The 18,444-nt window shown below is 39.3% G+C and overlaps 1 protein-coding gene across 2 annotated transcripts; it reads right to left on the bottom strand.

Moving 5' to 3' along the window:
• Positions 1 to 265: 265 nt before the first annotated feature.
• Positions 266 to 10,953, bottom strand: GPR61 (G protein-coupled receptor 61). Of its 2 annotated transcripts, XM_081322805.1 has the most exons (4): positions 10,903 to 10,953; positions 9,163 to 9,286; positions 8,521 to 8,644; positions 266 to 2,229 (listed from the first exon to the last, which is right to left on the bottom strand). In XM_081322805.1, exon 4 carries the CDS (start codon positions 1,850 to 1,852, stop codon positions 488 to 490), a length of 1,365 nt encoding a protein of 454 aa, XP_081178931.1. In that variant the 5' UTR covers positions 1,853 to 2,229; positions 8,521 to 8,644; positions 9,163 to 9,286; positions 10,903 to 10,953; the 3' UTR covers positions 266 to 487. The 2 variants fall into 2 exon arrangements, with proteins under 2 accessions (XP_081178931.1, XP_081178932.1); XM_081322806.1 differs by lacking the exon at positions 8,521 to 8,644.
• Positions 10,954 to 18,444: the final 7,491 nt, after the last annotated feature.

Here is an 18,444-nt window from a genome sequence, read left to right as displayed (position 1 = left end):
CAGTCATGCCTGGCCCAAATAACGGTGAGCCCTCTCATTTATAATCCTACATGTCAAAGCCAGCCTTGATTAGAAGGTGGTTGGAAGGAGTCCAGAGCAGAAGATAACAATTACTAGAAGAGGGAGGGAAGAAATGAAGGAACAAACAAACGAAAGAAAGAAAGAAGAAAATGTTCGGAATAGTGATGTTTCTAACTGCAAAGGTTAGGAATGAGTTGATGGGGTGGGTGAGCAAGTACCATACAAGTACCTGTATTAGTCAAAATTAAATGAAATTAATTGGATACTAATAGCAGCTGATTTTGTGTGTGTGTGGGTTTGCTTGAGCAACACGTTGCAGAGAAAGGGTTCCAATTTGCCATGGTGTATTTATTAAATACTCCCCCATATACAAACGTACACATTCTTCCTCAGCTGCTATATTGTGCATTTCACACATCAATAAAACAAGATTGTCAAGTGCAAAAAAAGAAAAAAAGAAACCTAGCTACAGCTCAGGCTTCGGTGAATGTGCTACTCTGATGTAGTTGTCAGAGGCAGTGATATCGCTGTTCATGTGCTGCTCCAGGAACTCTGAGGTCTCTTCTGCAATTTGCCCTGGGATCCGGAAATCAATGGTAGCTTGGTCCCTTCTGGGGCTAGGCTGGGTAAGAGCATTTCTGGCCTCAGCATGGCAACCTGTCCCTTGCAGGAATTGCAAGAAGTTCTCCTCAATGGAGCCTTCTCTGCTGGGTAACCTGAGATCCTCCTCTGGTGGTTGCTTGAAAAAACAGGTGAGGTGCTTGCTGAGCTCTCCTCTGATCTGTCGGTTGAGGCATCCATAGAAGAAAGGATTAGATGTGAAGCAAAAATAACCAATCCAAGTGACCACATTCTCCGTCTGCTGGCCAGGAAAATGGGAGCTCAGCACCGAGTAGAGATGGAAGGAGAAATAGGGCAACCAGCAGAAGAGAAATTGTCCCCCCACTGCTAGGAGGATGATGACAGCCTTTCCACCCCCAAACGTCCTCTGAGGGGTAGTTCGAGGGGCTCCCGAGCTAGTCACCATTGTGGACCTACTACTAAGAGATTCTGACCTTTGCCGTGGGGTTTCCATCCAAGTGGGGAGTGGACCATGGTGCATGGCAGCTACTCTGGCCACTTTAAACATATTACAGTAGACCACCAAAATAATGGAGACCGGCAGGAGGAAGTAGAAAACAGCAAAGAAAATCACAAAAAACTTGCAGTAGGCACTTCGGCTCCACTGCAAGGAGCAGGTCTGTCCATTGTAGGCTGGGGATCTATTGATACGGTCTTGGGAAAGCCATCCCAGAATGGGGATGATGGACATAACTACTGCCTTGATCCAGACACCAACCAGGACACAGACCACCAGGCTTACAGTCATTTTGACCTCATAGCGCATGGGGTGCACCACATAGTAGTAGCGCTCTATATTAATAGCTGAGATTGAAAGGATACACATGGTGATGAAGCAAACACTCAGGAAGAGATAGGTATGACATATGGCATCCTCAAAGACTGTGCCATCAAAGAAAGTTGAGCTGGACAGCATGGCTAGAGGCATTAGGGTAACAGCAGCCAAAAGATCCACCAAGCAGAGGTGGAACACAAAGACAAACTTCCTCAGTGCTGGGGTTTTGATAATGACCGTCATAATTGCTACATTGCTCACAATAGCTGTCAAATCAATCAAAAGCATGAAAAAGAGACCCACAGACTCGGAGGCTACATCTCTGGGCTTGGTGTCTAGGCTAGAATTGAGAAGCATAGAACTTTGGGATGTCTGAAGCAGTCTTCTGATCCTGGAAGGATTCCGTACCCACGGGTTGGGAAGAGAAGGCTCCATGGAGATTAGCTCCTCCCTTTACAAGTCCATCATCCATCCTATTCTGGGTCCCCAGAAAGTAATCAGAGAGAATCAAGAGAGATGGTGGTGCACAAGCAGCCACTAGCCATATCGTTTGCCAATATTCAAGTCCAGAATGTCTTTGGGGTACTTATACCTTCCAGTACCACTCAGTTCTCTGAGCCATTATAATTAGGGGCTATGCTTATTTCAGCAAATCTGTTTCATCTTGATTGTATGTCATAGGATATAATAGCATGGCAGTGTAGAAAATCCATGGGACCCAGTCTGATTATGAAGAATAGTCCCTTCCTTGCTAAGTGTATAACGCTTTACCGCATCTTGCAACATGCTGTTTCCGAGGCAAATATTTGCACCTGAAAGAAATACATATATATTTACAGATTAAACACTGTGTCAACCAAAAGCTGTTCACTGGCAGAGTTACATTTGGGGCTGACTGAAATGGGCAGTTTTGCCTTTAAAGCAGATTTTCCTTTTCAGGGAAGCTATTTGGATGGTTGCTGTGGTAGTCAGGCCCTTTGAACTTTCTGGAAAATGATGAAGGTGGTCTGTTTCAGGGGATTTAACAGTGGATGCTCTCAAGAAAAGAGAGTGGGATTCTGAATTCATCCCCCAGCCTACTGAGGGTTGAGTCCTAAATGAGAATGTGCATCTAACTATATATTTATCATGCATAAAAACAGAGTTTAAGTTGGTTTCTGAATATGAGGTTTTTATTTTATTTTTATTTTATATGTTCCCATCTCATTTTTCCCCCACGTTAATAATTTGAAGAATGCGGGAGATATCCCAGCAGTGGAAAGATGGGGTAGAAGAGAGTAGAAATCCCAGTGGGGATGATCACTAGCAACTGAGAGAGGAATATATTTAAAAGACAGAAGAGATACTGTATATAGCAGACCAGCATTCTATTTGGCTCTCTCCTCTTTTAGTCAGCTCTCTGCGGGTAATTACCACATGCTATGATTGCAGATGAAAGAGCTAGCCTTGTGTGCCCTACTAGAAGATGGGTAACTACTCTGAGTAAAGTGTTGCAAACCTTTGTGAGTATAGCATTGTTGTAAATCAGCACCCACCCATCCTCCTAGAGAAGGAAATATTTTGGGAGATATTAAAACAGGCATAATATTATATTTCTCCAAAAGGAATAATGGAGAAAAATCTTAGGCAGAAACCAGCCCCCAGTCTCTTTACCCCAGGCAGGCCAGCTTTTAAAAATGCAGATTTGGGACCACCTATTCATAAACAAAATGCCTTCAGCCATAGCCCCAGAGAAGATTTGAGGTGATGGGATTAGAAAAACAAAGACTCCAAGGACAGGAGTCTTTAGGACATAGCAGGATTAACCCACCATCATTAGAATACTATAAGGACACACCCAAGTTCAGGTCAAAGTACAATGCACAGGAACAGGAACAATCTCAACTACAAAGCCCAAAGAAGGTATAAAAACCCACCCATTCCCAACTTCATTTTGTCAGCTGTCCCAGAACTGCATGCTGTTGCTCTTCTGCTCGTCAATAAACAAACCTTCTTTCCAAATAGCCTCAATTTTTATTTCCAGTGCCTTAGCGTCCATTTTGTTTACTCCCAGCTTGGAACTGGACCTGAAGTTTTTTCTTTCAACAGCATCAATTATGACTGCAGGAATTGTCGAGATCCATTAAATCTTACTGACCAGAAAACTTCTTCAAAGATGATAAAAGCCTTTTCTTGGGGTTTGGTTAAAGATACACTATGTTTACTATTAGTATACAGCCCACTCTCCTAAACAAGCTGACTCTGGTGGACTCAACAGAATTCCATGATAAGCATTTTTAAAATGTTTGTTGGGACTGCCCTTCTTCAAGAAGCTTTAAATTTCACGTGATAGCCATAGGCTTGTTTCATCAAACAAAGAAATAAGGCAGGGAATATCCTTGACTTAATTTTTTCCCCCTTTGGACATAAGGCAAATAGTTCAGATACTGCAAAGCAAGAGTTACAGTTGCTCACTATCATAATGCGGCCATCATCTGGTGATGATGATGAAGCTCTTAATATATCATTCTCTTTCTATAGGAAAGGAACCTTTACAAAGGCAGTTTGTCTCCACAGTCTTTGGAACCTCTTGAGTGAAGATCTTGTCAAGGCCTTTGTTCTATGTAGTGGTGAAACGAAATGGACCACTGAGAAGATCATTCTTAAGAGCCCTCTCTAGTGTTCTGGAGCAAAATTTTCTAGGCTAACACTGAGTAATAAAATGATGTGAAAGGCAGCTAGAAGGTGAATACTAGCTTGCCATTAATTGATCATGTATATAATTTTTGCTTTCCATTGCATCCCCGAGTAGCCACCCAAGGGAACTTTTTAGAGCGATTAAAAAGTTATGTACCCTGTAAAACAGGTTAGAGACCTCCAAAACCTGCTGCGACAGACCTGCAAAGGCACTTTGATGATAAGTGTCAATCATCTTCATGCCAATTTTAACATGGGTTTGATACTGAGGTATAAAGTTCATCACTTGACTTGATCATATGGAACCATTTTCAACATTTGAGGCAGAAGACATGGACAAAATTCTAATATGTATCCTCTTGAACCCTGCCAGTCTTGATTTAAAAAAAAAATCCAAAGAAGGATGATTAAGTGGATCGACAGAGTGGTGAATATGTCTTTCTGTGATCTAGTGATAGCAGCTGGTTGTCTATCCTCTCCTAAATAAGCCCTCCCTAGGTCTAAGGATTACTCCAACTATTGCTGATACATATGTCCTTTGCTAAGGCAACATGCTTGAGAGGGTGATGTCAATGTTGCTTTATGTATTCTTAGAAGAGATTGATTACATTGACTCTTTTAAATGAAATTTAGGCATGCAGCCTAAGTAACCTTGACAGATGATTTCCTGCAAGAGCAACACAGAGGGAATATGACTGATTGATCCTGCTTTGTTTTTCAGTATGTACTTTCGATCTCATTGATCAAGATTATGCCTGAGAACTAGTAGTGCTGTATTATAGCGGTTCATTTCCTATTTTTAGTGTTGATCTCAGAAACCAGCTACTGCAGGGATGTCAAACTCGCAAAGTCATGTGACGTGTCAGACATATTGCAACTTTTTTGCCATTGCTGGCAATGGGGTGGGCGCGGTTTCGCTATGATGCATCTGGCCGGCGGGGCGGCAGTTTGACACCCCGGCTTTATAGAATCATAGATAAACATTTATGTTCTTGTACACCTCAAAACTCCTTTTGAAGATCGCATTCTTATTATATATGCAACAGTGTGTGCTGCCTCAAGGTTTTATGTTGTCCAAAATAGTAATTAGCATTAACATATTTTGAGATATTGAGTTATCAGTCTGCTGTGGATACTCAATTCTAGTTAGTTTCAAAAGTTATTCAAATCATTTTTTTCAACTTTGCACAAGCAAATAATTTTATTAGCTGTCATTAAAGGAACTCCACTTTTTGAGATATCCATCTGAGCTTGAAAAACAGGTGGAGCTGCTGTAAGAGTAGCATTAACTTTAATGAGTGGATTCTTTAAAACAACAGTATCTCTTTATTTCAGGTTAGAAAAAAAATCAGACTGCTTTAATATATGGCAAGGAAGTGATTCAGTCATGCCAGATCCACAGTGCTTCTTCCAAAGTACACAGAGCCCTCATATAAACTATCTGAATAATAGACTGCATATTTTGAATTAGTATTGGGACAAGGTGATGAGAGGGTTGAAGGCCAAGAAACAAGACAGTAACTATCCAAGTAAATGATCCCTGGAAGTGGAGATTCTTCCTGCCCTAAATGGGATGTCACTTTTAGAGTTCCTAGATAGGGAAAGACAGTTTCTGTTGTTCATATACTGGTCACCTCAAGATAGATTACTGTAACTGTGTTTCATCCAAAAGTCGTAGTTGATGCAAAATATGGTGGCCACAGGAAATTATGTTGTAACTTAGAGTGAGATGGCAAAATACAAATGTAACTGCTGTTAGGAAGATTAGAAAGTGCTTCTTTATAACTTTTTCTTTCATTTTTCTATTTCTTTATATATTTTAATTACTTATTATTTTTCTTTACTTTCCTTTTTTATTTCAAAATTTTCTTTGTAATTTTTTTTTAATAAAAATTACACATGCACAAAATATAATGGTCATGTTGTTGAAGAAGACATGCGGATATTCATATATTATACCTCTGTTGAAGCAATTGCACTGGTTGCCAATTATTTATTTATTGCAGGATCCAATCTGAGTCAGTCACCAGAACCAAAGTTTTATTTTTTCAAGCTTTTAGGCTCATGCTGGGAACTTCTCTCTCTCCAGAATATGTGCACTGGGCTGTTCTACATGTTGTACTTATATGGTGCCTGGTTGTGTATAGTTTTTAATTACGGTGTTGGGGGTGGCTATTAAGTCATTTATTTATTAAAGTGATTTTTATTTATATCCCACCTTTATTATTTTTTAGAAATAACTCAAAGTGGCAAACATCCAACACACCTTCCTCTTCCTATTTTTCCCACAACCACAACTTTGTGAGGTGAGTTGGGCTGAGAGTGACTGGTCCAAGGTTACTTGGCTGCCTTTCACAGCTAAGGAAGGACTTGAACTCACAGTCTCCTGCTTTCCTGCTTTTTGGTTTAGCTGTAACCACTAGACCAGTCTGGCTCTCTGTTAGCTCACAATCCAGATTCAATGTTTTACTTCTGCATAAAATATTCTAAGCGATGGTTTTTCATGATAGATCTGGGTGAATCTGCTTTACAAGGTTCTACCTTGACATGATCTCTGCATAATTTCCTTGCTGAAATCTATAAGGCACCAGCAGCTATATCACTGAGGAATCAATCTTTTCACCAAAACATTCACTAAGTCAATGTTACAGAGGAATTGGTCTTTTCCTTTTCCCCTTTTAATTAATGTGATTTGTATTATTTTAATTTATCATGTATGATTACATTTTTCCCTTATTTAGAAACCACTTTTGAAGATAATTATGCAGAAAGCTAAATACTGTAGAAGTACACAAATAGTAATGTGATTGCAAATATTTATATCTTAATAATCTGTTTGAGTTCAAATTACAGTAAGTTAAGCACTATTGCATAAAATATGCTAGCTATGTTTACACATAACATTAGACTATAAACCTTGGTGCATCAGCGACAATGGCTCTATTCGCACATTGCTCTAAAGTTAAACCAACCAAAACACCCCCATTATGTTTTAGCAACATGTGTAATTCCAGCAAAGGCCCTGGGGACATAGGTTTCTTTTAAATGACAATGCTTTCAATACCACTTTCCCTAGAATAATTTCCATAAAATTCCCTGTTTAGTTGATTGGCAGTTTCCTGCTCCACTGTGGAGTTTTTTTTGGGAAAGCATGAGGGGATTTTAGTGTATTTCACAATTTACCTGGTTCAGTTTTAGATGATAGTACAGGTCGTACTTAATACCATTCATTCAGTGGCTGTTCAAAGTTATGATGGTGCTGCAGCAGAACAAATGGTAGTTATCAACAATGGGAGATTGAAATCTCCAAAAAGCAACAGCCTTGGGGACTCTATTGCCAACCAAGATATTGCTAACTCATTATCTGTTGCCAAATGATCATGTAAGGATTTAACTTTCAGAATTTAGTAAAATCTTCCCTCTTTTAACTGCATCTATGTAAGCTGGCAGGCTGCAACAAGTGCCTGCTAAAAATGCAATAGTTTCATGCTGTAAGTGTTGATTTAGAAACTTGAAGCCATTTCCTTCAGGAATTTTCTCTTTCTTTCAGACTGTTATTGAAGGATGAATGAATTTTTCTCGGTTGTAAGGATTTTCTTAATGTACCTTCACAATTCTGAGAAGGCCAAATCAGCCAAAGTGTTTTGCATATAATATTTCAGTGAAATGATCCCCTCACAGATACAATGGAGCCGACAGAAAATTGACAAAGAGAAAATCCTCTAACTCTTTGCTCATTAGTGCCTTTATGTTTGTAAGAGAAATATCACATCTTTTTAAAGGGAAAGGGTTTGATTTTGTTTGTTATGAAACTTGGTTGTAAAGGCTATATTTTAACTTTGGTACATTATGGTATATGGTAACAGAAGACGACTGGCAGGATCCAAGAAGTATAAAAACAAAATAAATTAAGAGAGATGAGTCGTAAATAATAATAATAATAATAATAATAATAATAATAATAATAATAATAATAATAATAATAATAATAATAATAATAATAATAATAATAATAATAAAGTTGGAAGGGACTTTGGAGGTCATCTAGTCCAACCCCCTGCTCAGGCAGGAAACCTTATACCATTTCAGGCAAATGAGATTTCAGTTCAACTGAGGTGAAAGGCTTTTTTAATCATTCCAGATAAAATCCTGCCAGTGATTTCTGATCTAAGACATTCTTGTACTACATACACTCACAATGTCCACCTGGAACATGACAAGATAAAAGCTGCCTTGTCTTCCTATTGATTCAGTATTAACTAAGAGTGATCCCCTTGGATTTCAGAAATAAAGATTTCCCTGCTCTTTTGAACTGGAGGTCCCACTGACTGATGCACAACAAGGCATAGAAGCATTTCTGAAATCCAATTTCCAGAAGATGTAATTCAGAACAAGCTAATTATGGGGCACACATACAGCTTACTTACATTTATTGTTTGAAGACAACTGAACGCCAGGAAATTAGAAGAAATGAGTAAATCACTATGATGAAATTATGGTCAGGTTGATATCCCCAGTGAGAATGATACCAATACATTTTTCTTTAAACATCTGCAATTAGAGGACATAGTGTGGATAGTGCAAGTTAGCTCATTAACCATAGCACAAACTTCTGCCACAGACTTGTTAATTATTATGGGCCTGAGGGCTTTTCACAATATACTGAAGGTTGCATTCTAAAAGGTGGCTGGGCCAGGAACCTAGACCATGTTTGAGGGGGGTACCTAGAGATTTAAGGTGTAAAATGAGTAACTTAAATTCCAGTAAGGCTTAAGGTTCTAATTTTGCTTCTTAATTATTGCCTTCTCCAATCCTCCAATAGAAAAATGGGCCAATGTTTCTGGCCTCACCTATTCTTGGCATTCCTGCTCTATCATGTTAGTTTCCAAGCACATTAGTGAGACTATGCAACTTAGCATGACTAGCAGGCAAAACAACACCTCTTACAAGAATAGACAGCTTTGGTGCATGAGATAATGCAGATTTTCTTTTCTACTTGAGCCTCCCAGGCATTTGGGTTGCTTATGGCCCATATCAAACCTGAAGAATCTGCAGAGGGCACAACTTACCCACTTGAGTTGCTCTGAAGCAGACAACTTCTGACCGGTCATCTTGCTTTCAAGAAGGTCCATGTTGGTGTCCTGGAAATATCCCTTTGCACTCCAGTTCAACAAATATGTTTGGAGTACAGCACTGGTGGGAAGTAAAACAAAACAAAATAAAACAAAAGCAAAGTGTGTCTATCTATGACTTCAGCTTGGCCCTGGATAATATTAGCTTATTCAGTCTTATTTGGCTTCACCCCATTTCTTCTGGCCCAGTGGCCAAAACCTGGTCAGGTCTAGCAGTATCCCTAAATGGAGCAGAGATCGATTCTGGCCTCTAGTTGTACTCTCTGGCACTCTTCTGGGACTTCCCAAAAGTCACTATTTGAGCACTTATTTAGATGTTTCCCCAATGTAGCTTCTTCCTTTCTCCATCTCTTCACCCAAAACTCTCAACCAAGCAGCTCTTTCAATAGACAGGGATGGAAGCAGGGACATCCTCCTTATTCCCCCTGGCAACTCTACCTCCAACTTCTCCCTCATCTTACCAGATGAAGATGATTTCTTTCATTTAGTGTTCCTTCAAAAGAAACAAACACCCACAAAGTGTTTATCTTTTCTATGAACAGGAGAGTTTTTCCTCATTCCCTATATTTCATAATTACTCATGAACAAATATATGCTCCTTGATTAATTATTTGCAAACCAAAACTATAGCCCATCCCACGCATAACAAGGCATACAGTCAAAAACAATCCAGGCCAGAAGAAGGCGTAACCAGGAATGAAAATACAACATATATAAATACAAATTTCCCACAGTGCCACGTTCTTTCTAACCTGAGAAAAACCTCAAGTCTTCAAAGCCAGGGCTTAAAGAAGGGCAGGATTGGGGCAATTCAATTATCCAAGTGACACAGTGGACAGATGCCATGACAGAGAAGACATGCCACCCATCTCTTCTCAGATGGCCTCGTTTTAAAGATGGGACCCAGAGCATGCCACTGTTAGACTTTACTGGATGGTTCCTGTTCACAATAGTTCCAATATCATACCCTCCAAATGTTTTCAACTGCTGAACATTCTTACTGGCAACTCTCCTCATCTATTAGCAGTCATACATACAAGGTAAATAACGGTCTTCAAGAAACACCCACTCTCACGTACAAGCTCAAATCCTGTTCACGTGGATTTCCTCCGCTGTCCTGCCTCCAGCCTTGTGCGAGAAAAAGAGTCCCCCAAAAGCTGGACTTTCCATTCTTCCTTCTGCTCCTTTCCACCTGAAATGAATGGACATCTCCCGCCCTGGCTGAAATGCCATTACTCTTGCCCACTGTTCCTGCTCAAGAAACCTTACCCTAGGCTACTCCTACTGCCGGTGTAGTACTTGGAGACCAGCAGTAAAGAAGCAGGCCTCAGTTTGTGCCAGAAGGGAGAAGAATAAGTATCCTGAATGGAGAAAGGAATAGAAGAGGTTGGTCTTGCTTATTTCTTTTCTCTACTGCTGGAAAAATCTGCTCCCAGCATCACATGCAAAAGGAACCCACCCCAAATAGCTTATGCTCTCATTGCTCTCTTCGTGGTCCTGTACTTATCTCTGCCTCAGCATCTTTGGGATAATGGACTGGCTGCTAATCTACAGAAAGCATATACACACAGTCACCTGGATGATGGGAAAGCACTAGCAATATTCTACCCCAGATGCCTGCAAGTTGCTGTCCGGCCACAACTGACCCTCCTCTCTGCTCCCAGTTCCAGTTCATACCTTCCCTGTGTAGACTTCCAGCATACTGGATATCTCCTGCTTCTCTTCCACTGTAACTGATGCACAGATCCACTGCAGTGAAGGGTGAGAGGCAGCCAGGAGAGTCTGGGAGAGTCTCAGCTTCTGGGTCCTAGAGGCCTCCTGATTTCCAATCCAGTCTTGTAATTTCTCCTGTGCACAGCCCGGTAGGCTACAAGTGGTAGGGCAAGTAAAATGTCAGCCCTTAAAATGAAGACATGTTCAGGATGATTATTAAACCATTCTGATCCGGCCCTAAAACATCAGGAATTAAATGAAGAGAACGTTGATTAAAATACTTCTGTGAAGTTGACCTCCATTTACTTTCTTCCAGATTTCAGAATCAAGATTTCCCTTCTCTTTTGAAAAAGATCAGGGAAACGCATAACGAAAAAGAATTATTTTTTTTGTAAAAACGTGAAAATATCTTGCTCTATAAAACCCAACGTTTTCCATATGTGGGAACTAGCTGGAGCTTTTTAAAAAAGGCTCTGAGTTTTGTTTTTTACTGTTGCCTACCATAATAAGCAGGACTGGTTGCAACTTCGCCTTCTGCCCCACAGAGGGGCTTCCAGCCTCCCATATCTCTGTGTGAAATAAACATACAATTGGTAGTCCCTTCTAGGTTACAGCTGCTGCTTCCTGACAGCGGTTCACACAAGTACAGCCCTGCATCAAGCCAAACCAGGTCAATAGTTAAGTGCCTTTAAATTGCCACATTTCTTCCCGTGTCACGACTGGGCCATGCTGGCTAAACACAGCAGGCATCTGAAAAGCGTTAGAGATGGCTTCCCTCCCCCCTCTTTTGTTTTGCCTTTGTGTATTGCTAGCCCAGTGGAATATGGCAACACCTTAAATCAGAGGTCTGCAACCTCAACAACTTTAAGACTTGTGGACTGGGAGCTGAAGTCCACAAGTCTAAAAGTTGTCAAGGTTGCAGACCCCTCCCTTAAATCATCTAGAGAACTGTATGACCCAGTCTCTCCAGTTCAGCTGGCTTCAAATAGATATTCCCTAAGTTCTCTCACTTCTCATGCCTTTTGGAAAAGCTATGCCCCCCATTTGAAACTTGTATGCCCCCCATTTGAAACTTGTATGCTCCCCCCATATTGCACAATGTCATGCAATCTAATGTCCCCTTTATAAGAAAGATGGCTTTTGTTTTTATATAATGTTTTTTTTAACTTTGGGAGGCTGCTCAGAGCTGTTTTGGATAGTCTAGAACAGGGGTCCCCAATCCCCAGTCCATGGACTGGTACCGGGCTGGGGCATGCCAGCAACCTGTCCGCACAAACAAGCAAAGCTCCACCCATGGGATGCAAGCAGCACACAAAACCACACACCCTCCGGTCTGTGGAAAAACCTCTCTCCATGGAACCAGTCCCTGGTGCCCCAAAGGTTGGGGACTTCTGGTCTAGAAGGCCAATAAGTAAATAAATCATAGGAATTTAAATCCTAAACATCTGGAGGACCAGCTTGAAGAAAATGGCTTCTTTCCAGGGCTGGCCTCAGGCACAGTTGCATCTAAAATAAAAGATAAATAAAAATGAAATGACAGTTGACTGCTTTGATTTCAGTTGAAAGCAGAGAAATTACTCAGATATGATACTAGAAATTACAGGGGGGTTAAGGTCATATTATGCTACCATCAGATTAATTCAATTCAAATATGAATTATTAACTTATTTAAAAGGTAATGTTATTCTATCAATGACTGTTTTTCATCCAGTGCAGGTTAATAACATTGATTGCACTAATTTGTACTAGTTTGCACAGAGCAGTTGGTTGTCCAGATATACAACTAACCATATATTTTTTAAAACAGGTTTGTTTCCTGACTCATACTAGAATCAATGCTCATGAAACTTTCAGTTTTGGAAATGTACAGCAATATGGCCTCCTTCCATGACCTGAGCACAGCACAAAACACCAACCACCTTGTAATACAGAGTTTACCATATCAGTTAAGAGGCAAGATATTGATGGGTCATGAAACAAGTACAGGGTGCAACTCATATTATTATAGCAGATCTGGGAGTCTGTAGGGGACGCAAATGATCTGATTTGCATTATTGTATCATGTGACTGACATTCTTCTCATCATTGCCCCCACTTTGAAACTCTTTCACGAGGTCCTGAAGACCTGGTTTTGCCAACAGGCCTGGAGAACCTACAGTGGGATGGAGCCCATCAAGTGGCTTATTTAATTGACTAATTGTTGTCGCCCAGAGGGTGGGGTGGGGTTGTTGCTTTTCATTGTTTTTATATTGGGTTTTTATCTCTGTAAGCCATCCAGAATCACTGAGTCAGTTGGGCAGCCATATAAATTTTCTTAAGTAAATAAATTGTGATTATATCATGCATCATAACAAAAAAAAAATCACCCTGCAAATGTTGAGAAGGATGTGATTTGTGGCTTCTAGAGGACCTCTGGGATGGCAGACTTTCACACAGACATTTAGAAGCAGAAGGCAGAAGGAACAGAACAATCTTTCAGGTCATCAAGACTTAGTTTTCCCACTGCAAGACTTATATCTTAAAATACATCATGTAAGTTGAGAGTACCTCTGAATGCTTGAAAAATAATTGCACTTTTGTATCTTAAAAGCATCACTTGACCTAACATTCAAAGCAAGTGATGCAATATAGATAGATTTCTACCTCAGAAACAATTTTAGAATGAAGTGTATAGCAGTATGATCTTAGCCTGTTTACCTACAGGTAAGGGTTTAATGGGATAAATGTTTAATAAGCATGTATAGGATTCCCATGTAAAGCTTTCAGAACAGGGCAATGTTTGTCTTCTGTCAGAAACACTTTACTTAGGATCAGCAGACTTGCCCAGACAATACTCACAACACTGTGTGATAAATATAGCGTTGTTTCTCACACAAACCTCACGACTTCTTTGGAGGCTACAATTTAGTTCTTAATATATATAGCAGAGGTACAGCTTGTTGGATTTCCTCATCAGAAGCGCTTATTCATATGATTTGTATATCGAGCCCTTGTTTCTCAAGGCTCGGCAGGAACTCACAATGAGTCTAAAACATGGGGTGGAGTTTAAATATGGAACACCAGTCTTTTTTTTTCCTAAGGGCTTTCTCTCAGCATGTCATGCAAGCACAGACACCGTATTGCCTACTAATGGCAACATAAACAAGTCACATCTACAAAATAGGATGCAACTGATCAAAACTCACTCTGCCACACTCTCAAGAGATCAATCCTGGGCTGGTTTCTTCTCCATTACAGTGCACTGCTTTCTTATTTCCTGGATCTTGGTTTCCTGATGGAGAAATAGGCCCCATCTGTTTTGACTTTAACCATTCTGGAGACTGGAAGAAAGACAATGTTATGATGTTGAGTTGAATTGCTCTCGAGTTGGCAGAAAACAATAGTGGCATGATTCCCCCCCCCGTCCCTATTGTCAGTCTCTGTCTCGCACCTTACCACCACTGTTCCCAGTCACTGCAATCAATTTCCTTCTATTAATATGGGCTACCATATCTCAGATTTTATCCATCTTCTAGCTACCCTTGGACAGTGTCAGAATACTGGGGGAAACACTACATTGACATTAGTACACTAAGAATGTCACAAGCTTTGGGGGGGGGGGCATTGCAGTAATGTAGCCAAGGCGTGGAGAAAGCAATTGATGATTGAACTGATACGGAATGACCCATCCTTCTCCTGACCTCTTGATTCCTTACAATTAAGAAAGAAAGCAAAGTAGAGCAAAGACTAATTACTATTGTTGTTGATGGCCTGCAAGTGTAGCAAATCCCACTTTTTAAGACCTTATATTTGCAAGTGAATAGCTTGCTGATCTATCAGCCGTGGTTAACAAACTTCCATAACTGTGTTGACTAGTGTCAGAAGAATAATTTGGGGTTCCAGTTCGAGCTGGGATTGCATAAGAATAAATAAAAATGAAATCCAGACAGCTGTGAGGAAAGGAGAAATATTTATTCCCAAAAGCAAAGGGGTCTGCTTTGGGGACAGCTGCAGAGAAATGGAGTACAATGAGATTGTTTTATAGGAGAGCTTGTCCTAAATTGGAAGTGCATACATGCTGATTCTAGAGTGACACTTGAGGAGCGTGTGTGTGTGTGTGTGTGTGTGTGTACAGTGTAGGTATATGTCATCTATGATGTTTATTCTTGTGAACATGCAGTTCCGCTGGAAGACCAATGCAATTAACTCTATTTGTGTTTACAAACCTTATCCTTTGATATATGGATTAGGTCTGGGTAATTTATTTGGGAGGTTGAGGAAGTTTGATTAAAACATTTCCCCCCATTTGCTATTTTGCTTGATCAACTTAGTTTCAGCATGACTGTCAATTATCTACTGAAGACGCTGATTCTCAGTGCATTGTGGATTCTGTTAATGTTGTAAGGGAAGATGGAAACAGTATAAAGAATGAAATATATTTTGATATAAAATTTCCCACACCAGAATACCATGTCACTTTGTAGCTTACCATAATGATTTGAATCACCCAAGATATTAAGACATAGCTTGACTTTTAGCTTAGCCATGCTTTCTATTTTTGCAGAGAGAGATTTGTATCTATTTTGCCAACTTCATATCTAATGAATGATGCAGTAGCCATCAATGACAAATTGTATTTTGAACTACATTTCTCTTAATTAATTCATAACAAAGTTATTTCTACTTCACAGAGAAGTCTATTGTGGATTATTTCGGTTAGATAGTTAGATTTATATAAATAAATAAATAATGTGATGGTAACAAATGTGCCAGTTCTCCATTTATGAGAATAGGTGAATCACCTTATTTTTCCTCACTCTGTCCTTGTCAGAGTTTAGAAGACAGACAACTCAAAATAGTCATTTAGAATAATAATAATAATAATAATAATAATAATAATAATAATAATAATAATAATAATAATAATAATAATAATAATAAACAACTCAAAATAGTCAAATTCTAAAGAATGCTGTTGTGATTGTAGCTGACTTTCAGGCCTAAATGCACAAACCACCTATTCAGAGTGAGGGTTAGCTTTGATCACCTGTAGACTTAGATTTCTTTCTCTGCTATACAGGAAAGCTTTGAATGACAGGCAACAGTCAGGTGGATTTTTTTTCTTTAGAAGCTTATTTTGATATGTTATAATGAAGTCAAACTTTTCATAGCTTTTGACAGAGTGCTTCATTTGTAGAGGATCAAGACTTTGTAATATAATCAGAGAAATTTCTACTAAGTAATTTGCAGGTAGTAATACACTGTGATCTGAACAGTTCTCCAATTTACTGTATCTCCTCAAGCACTGAAGGTTGATATTTTTAAATTAAAAAGATTGATGCTATTTGTCTTTTATATGATTGGTATAATCCTCTAGTCACATACTTCTAGCTATATAGCCAGGAAGTAGCAGTATACAAATTATTAGACAACTTATGACCCGTTGGGTCATCCTTTAAGGGAAAGGGAGTTCGGATGTTCCCACTTCTCTTTTCACACAGAATAATTAGGCTAATGATATATTTTTACCCCAGTGCTGCATGGTGGTCCTATCTCCTCAGAAAAGTGTTTATAACATATACCTGCAGAGATGCTACAACAGCCAGGACTTGGCAAATAAAACTGGTCTGAACATGGATTTTTTTAATGCATTCTTTAAGTTAGCAAATTTGAGGAACCTATACTATTATACTACAACCAAAAAGTGTTGTAGTATAATGCACAGGGAAGGGAAATGAATTCTGACTTCCTACCAGCTTCTCCATTGACTTTGTTTGTAGGAAGCTGACAGGGAGTATCAGAAATCACAATCACATAACCAGGGGACCCTGCATGAAGTTCATGGAAATTTCAATTCCACAGGAGTAATGAGTCCTGAATTTTTTATACTTTCTTTAAGTTGGCAGATTTTAGGTACCTTGAATCAAACGTTGTACTGATATAATACACTAACTAATGGGCTAACTAAAGGGAGCAAACAGACAAACAGACAGGAAAATAGATTTAGTAAATAGATTTACTAAATCTATTTAGTAAATAGATTTCAACTTTTTATTTTTTTTACTGAGAGTCAATTTGGGGTTGTGATTTAGGCTGTAATCTAGAAACTGGGAGACTGTGAATTCTAGTCTCTCTAATGATCACTTGATTTTTGAAGCCCTGTTCTGGTTGCTTTAACACACTTATTTTATTTGAAATTTGAAATTATGGTTTGTAATGTATATTACAAATTAAACTCCCAGGAAAACTTATTGGATATATCCCTATCCAACTAAGGCTCATCTTATATTGTTACTCCAATATCTTTAAGAATGCTCAGTAACAAATATGTATTTCCCTGCAATTTTAGCTGTCTCTGCTATAACAAGTTAACTGATCAGAAATTATAAAGCATTTTTAAACAATTTGGGGGGCAGTGTTTTTATGTTTTATAAAGATATCACTTTTTTTCTGAAACAGCTTTTTAAAGCAGCTTTCAATCCAAAATTAAATCAATCTTCCAGTTTTAGCAACGCAAAAGACATAAACAGCCAGTTTGGTGTAGCAGTTAAAGCACCAGCCTAAAAACGAGGAGACCATGAGGTTTAGTCTTGCCTTAGGCACAAAGTTAGTTGAGTGACCTTGGGCCAGTCACTCTCTCTCAGCCCTAGGAAGCAGGCAATGGCAAACCATATCTGAAATCTTGCTAAGAAAATTACAAAGACTTGTCCAGGAGTCAACACTGACTTAAAGACACCAAAAATAAATAAATAAATGATTAAAATGTTAAGGGTTGATGTGTTAAAGAAGAGTGATGAACTTATTGAGGAAATTAAGGGGTAGCCGATGAAGCTGAAATTGCATCTGATAAAATATGATTCCAATGCATCATATTAATAATGACTGGTCGCTCTGTACTGAATCCAAAGTTTCCAGTGCTTTCAAAATTCATGTTAAGTAGCTTCCAGTTATCATTTACAGCCAGGTAATGCACCATCTTGCAGCGTGATACTTTCATATTATGTTCTCTGTCTCTGGAGGCTCATGACGTTTCATCCAGAAGTTGCAATCCTATTCGCCATTTGTACTGCTTTAAGGAATCAGCCACATGGCATCGTCTAAAAGGCCTTGGATAGCGGCTTGGTAGCAGACACTTGGCTTCAGCCACCTGTCTAGCAGCAACTGAGATTTAGGTCACCTGTCTAGTAGCTCTGAGCTCCAGATGGCTGTGCAGGCTGCAGCTATTGCCCCATTGTTGGATGTCTTGGCAAGACTAATTATTTCAAAGTATTTCACTCCAGTCTATGTAAGACTACTGTATCTGTGCTGTGAAAAATTGAAGGTTTTAATTAGCTTTCTGTATCTCTTTGCTGCTCTGTTGGCTGGACTTTTACAGATAGCCCTAAACTACCAGGTTTAACCTATAGGGACAACTTGCTGGCCAGCCTACGCACACATAGTTCCTAAAGAAATTAGACCACCAGTAAGCCAATTCATCAACGTTCATAGAACACAATTTTCATCAGACACAAATATGAAACTAAGAAA

The sequence above is a fragment of the Vipera berus genome (genome assembly GCF_964194415.1).
Source record: "Vipera berus genome assembly, chromosome: 3".
Lineage (NCBI taxonomy): Eukaryota > Metazoa > Chordata > Lepidosauria > Squamata > Viperidae > Vipera > Vipera berus.
The sequence above is the reverse complement of the archived record's forward strand: the minus strand, read 5'-3'. Positions and strand labels throughout refer to the sequence as shown.

Excerpts from the sequence above, each read along its gene's own strand:
- GPR61 (XM_081322805.1), bottom strand. The coding sequence starts at position 1,852 with ATGGAGCCTTCTCTTCCCAACCCGTGGGTACGGAATCCTTCCAGGATC.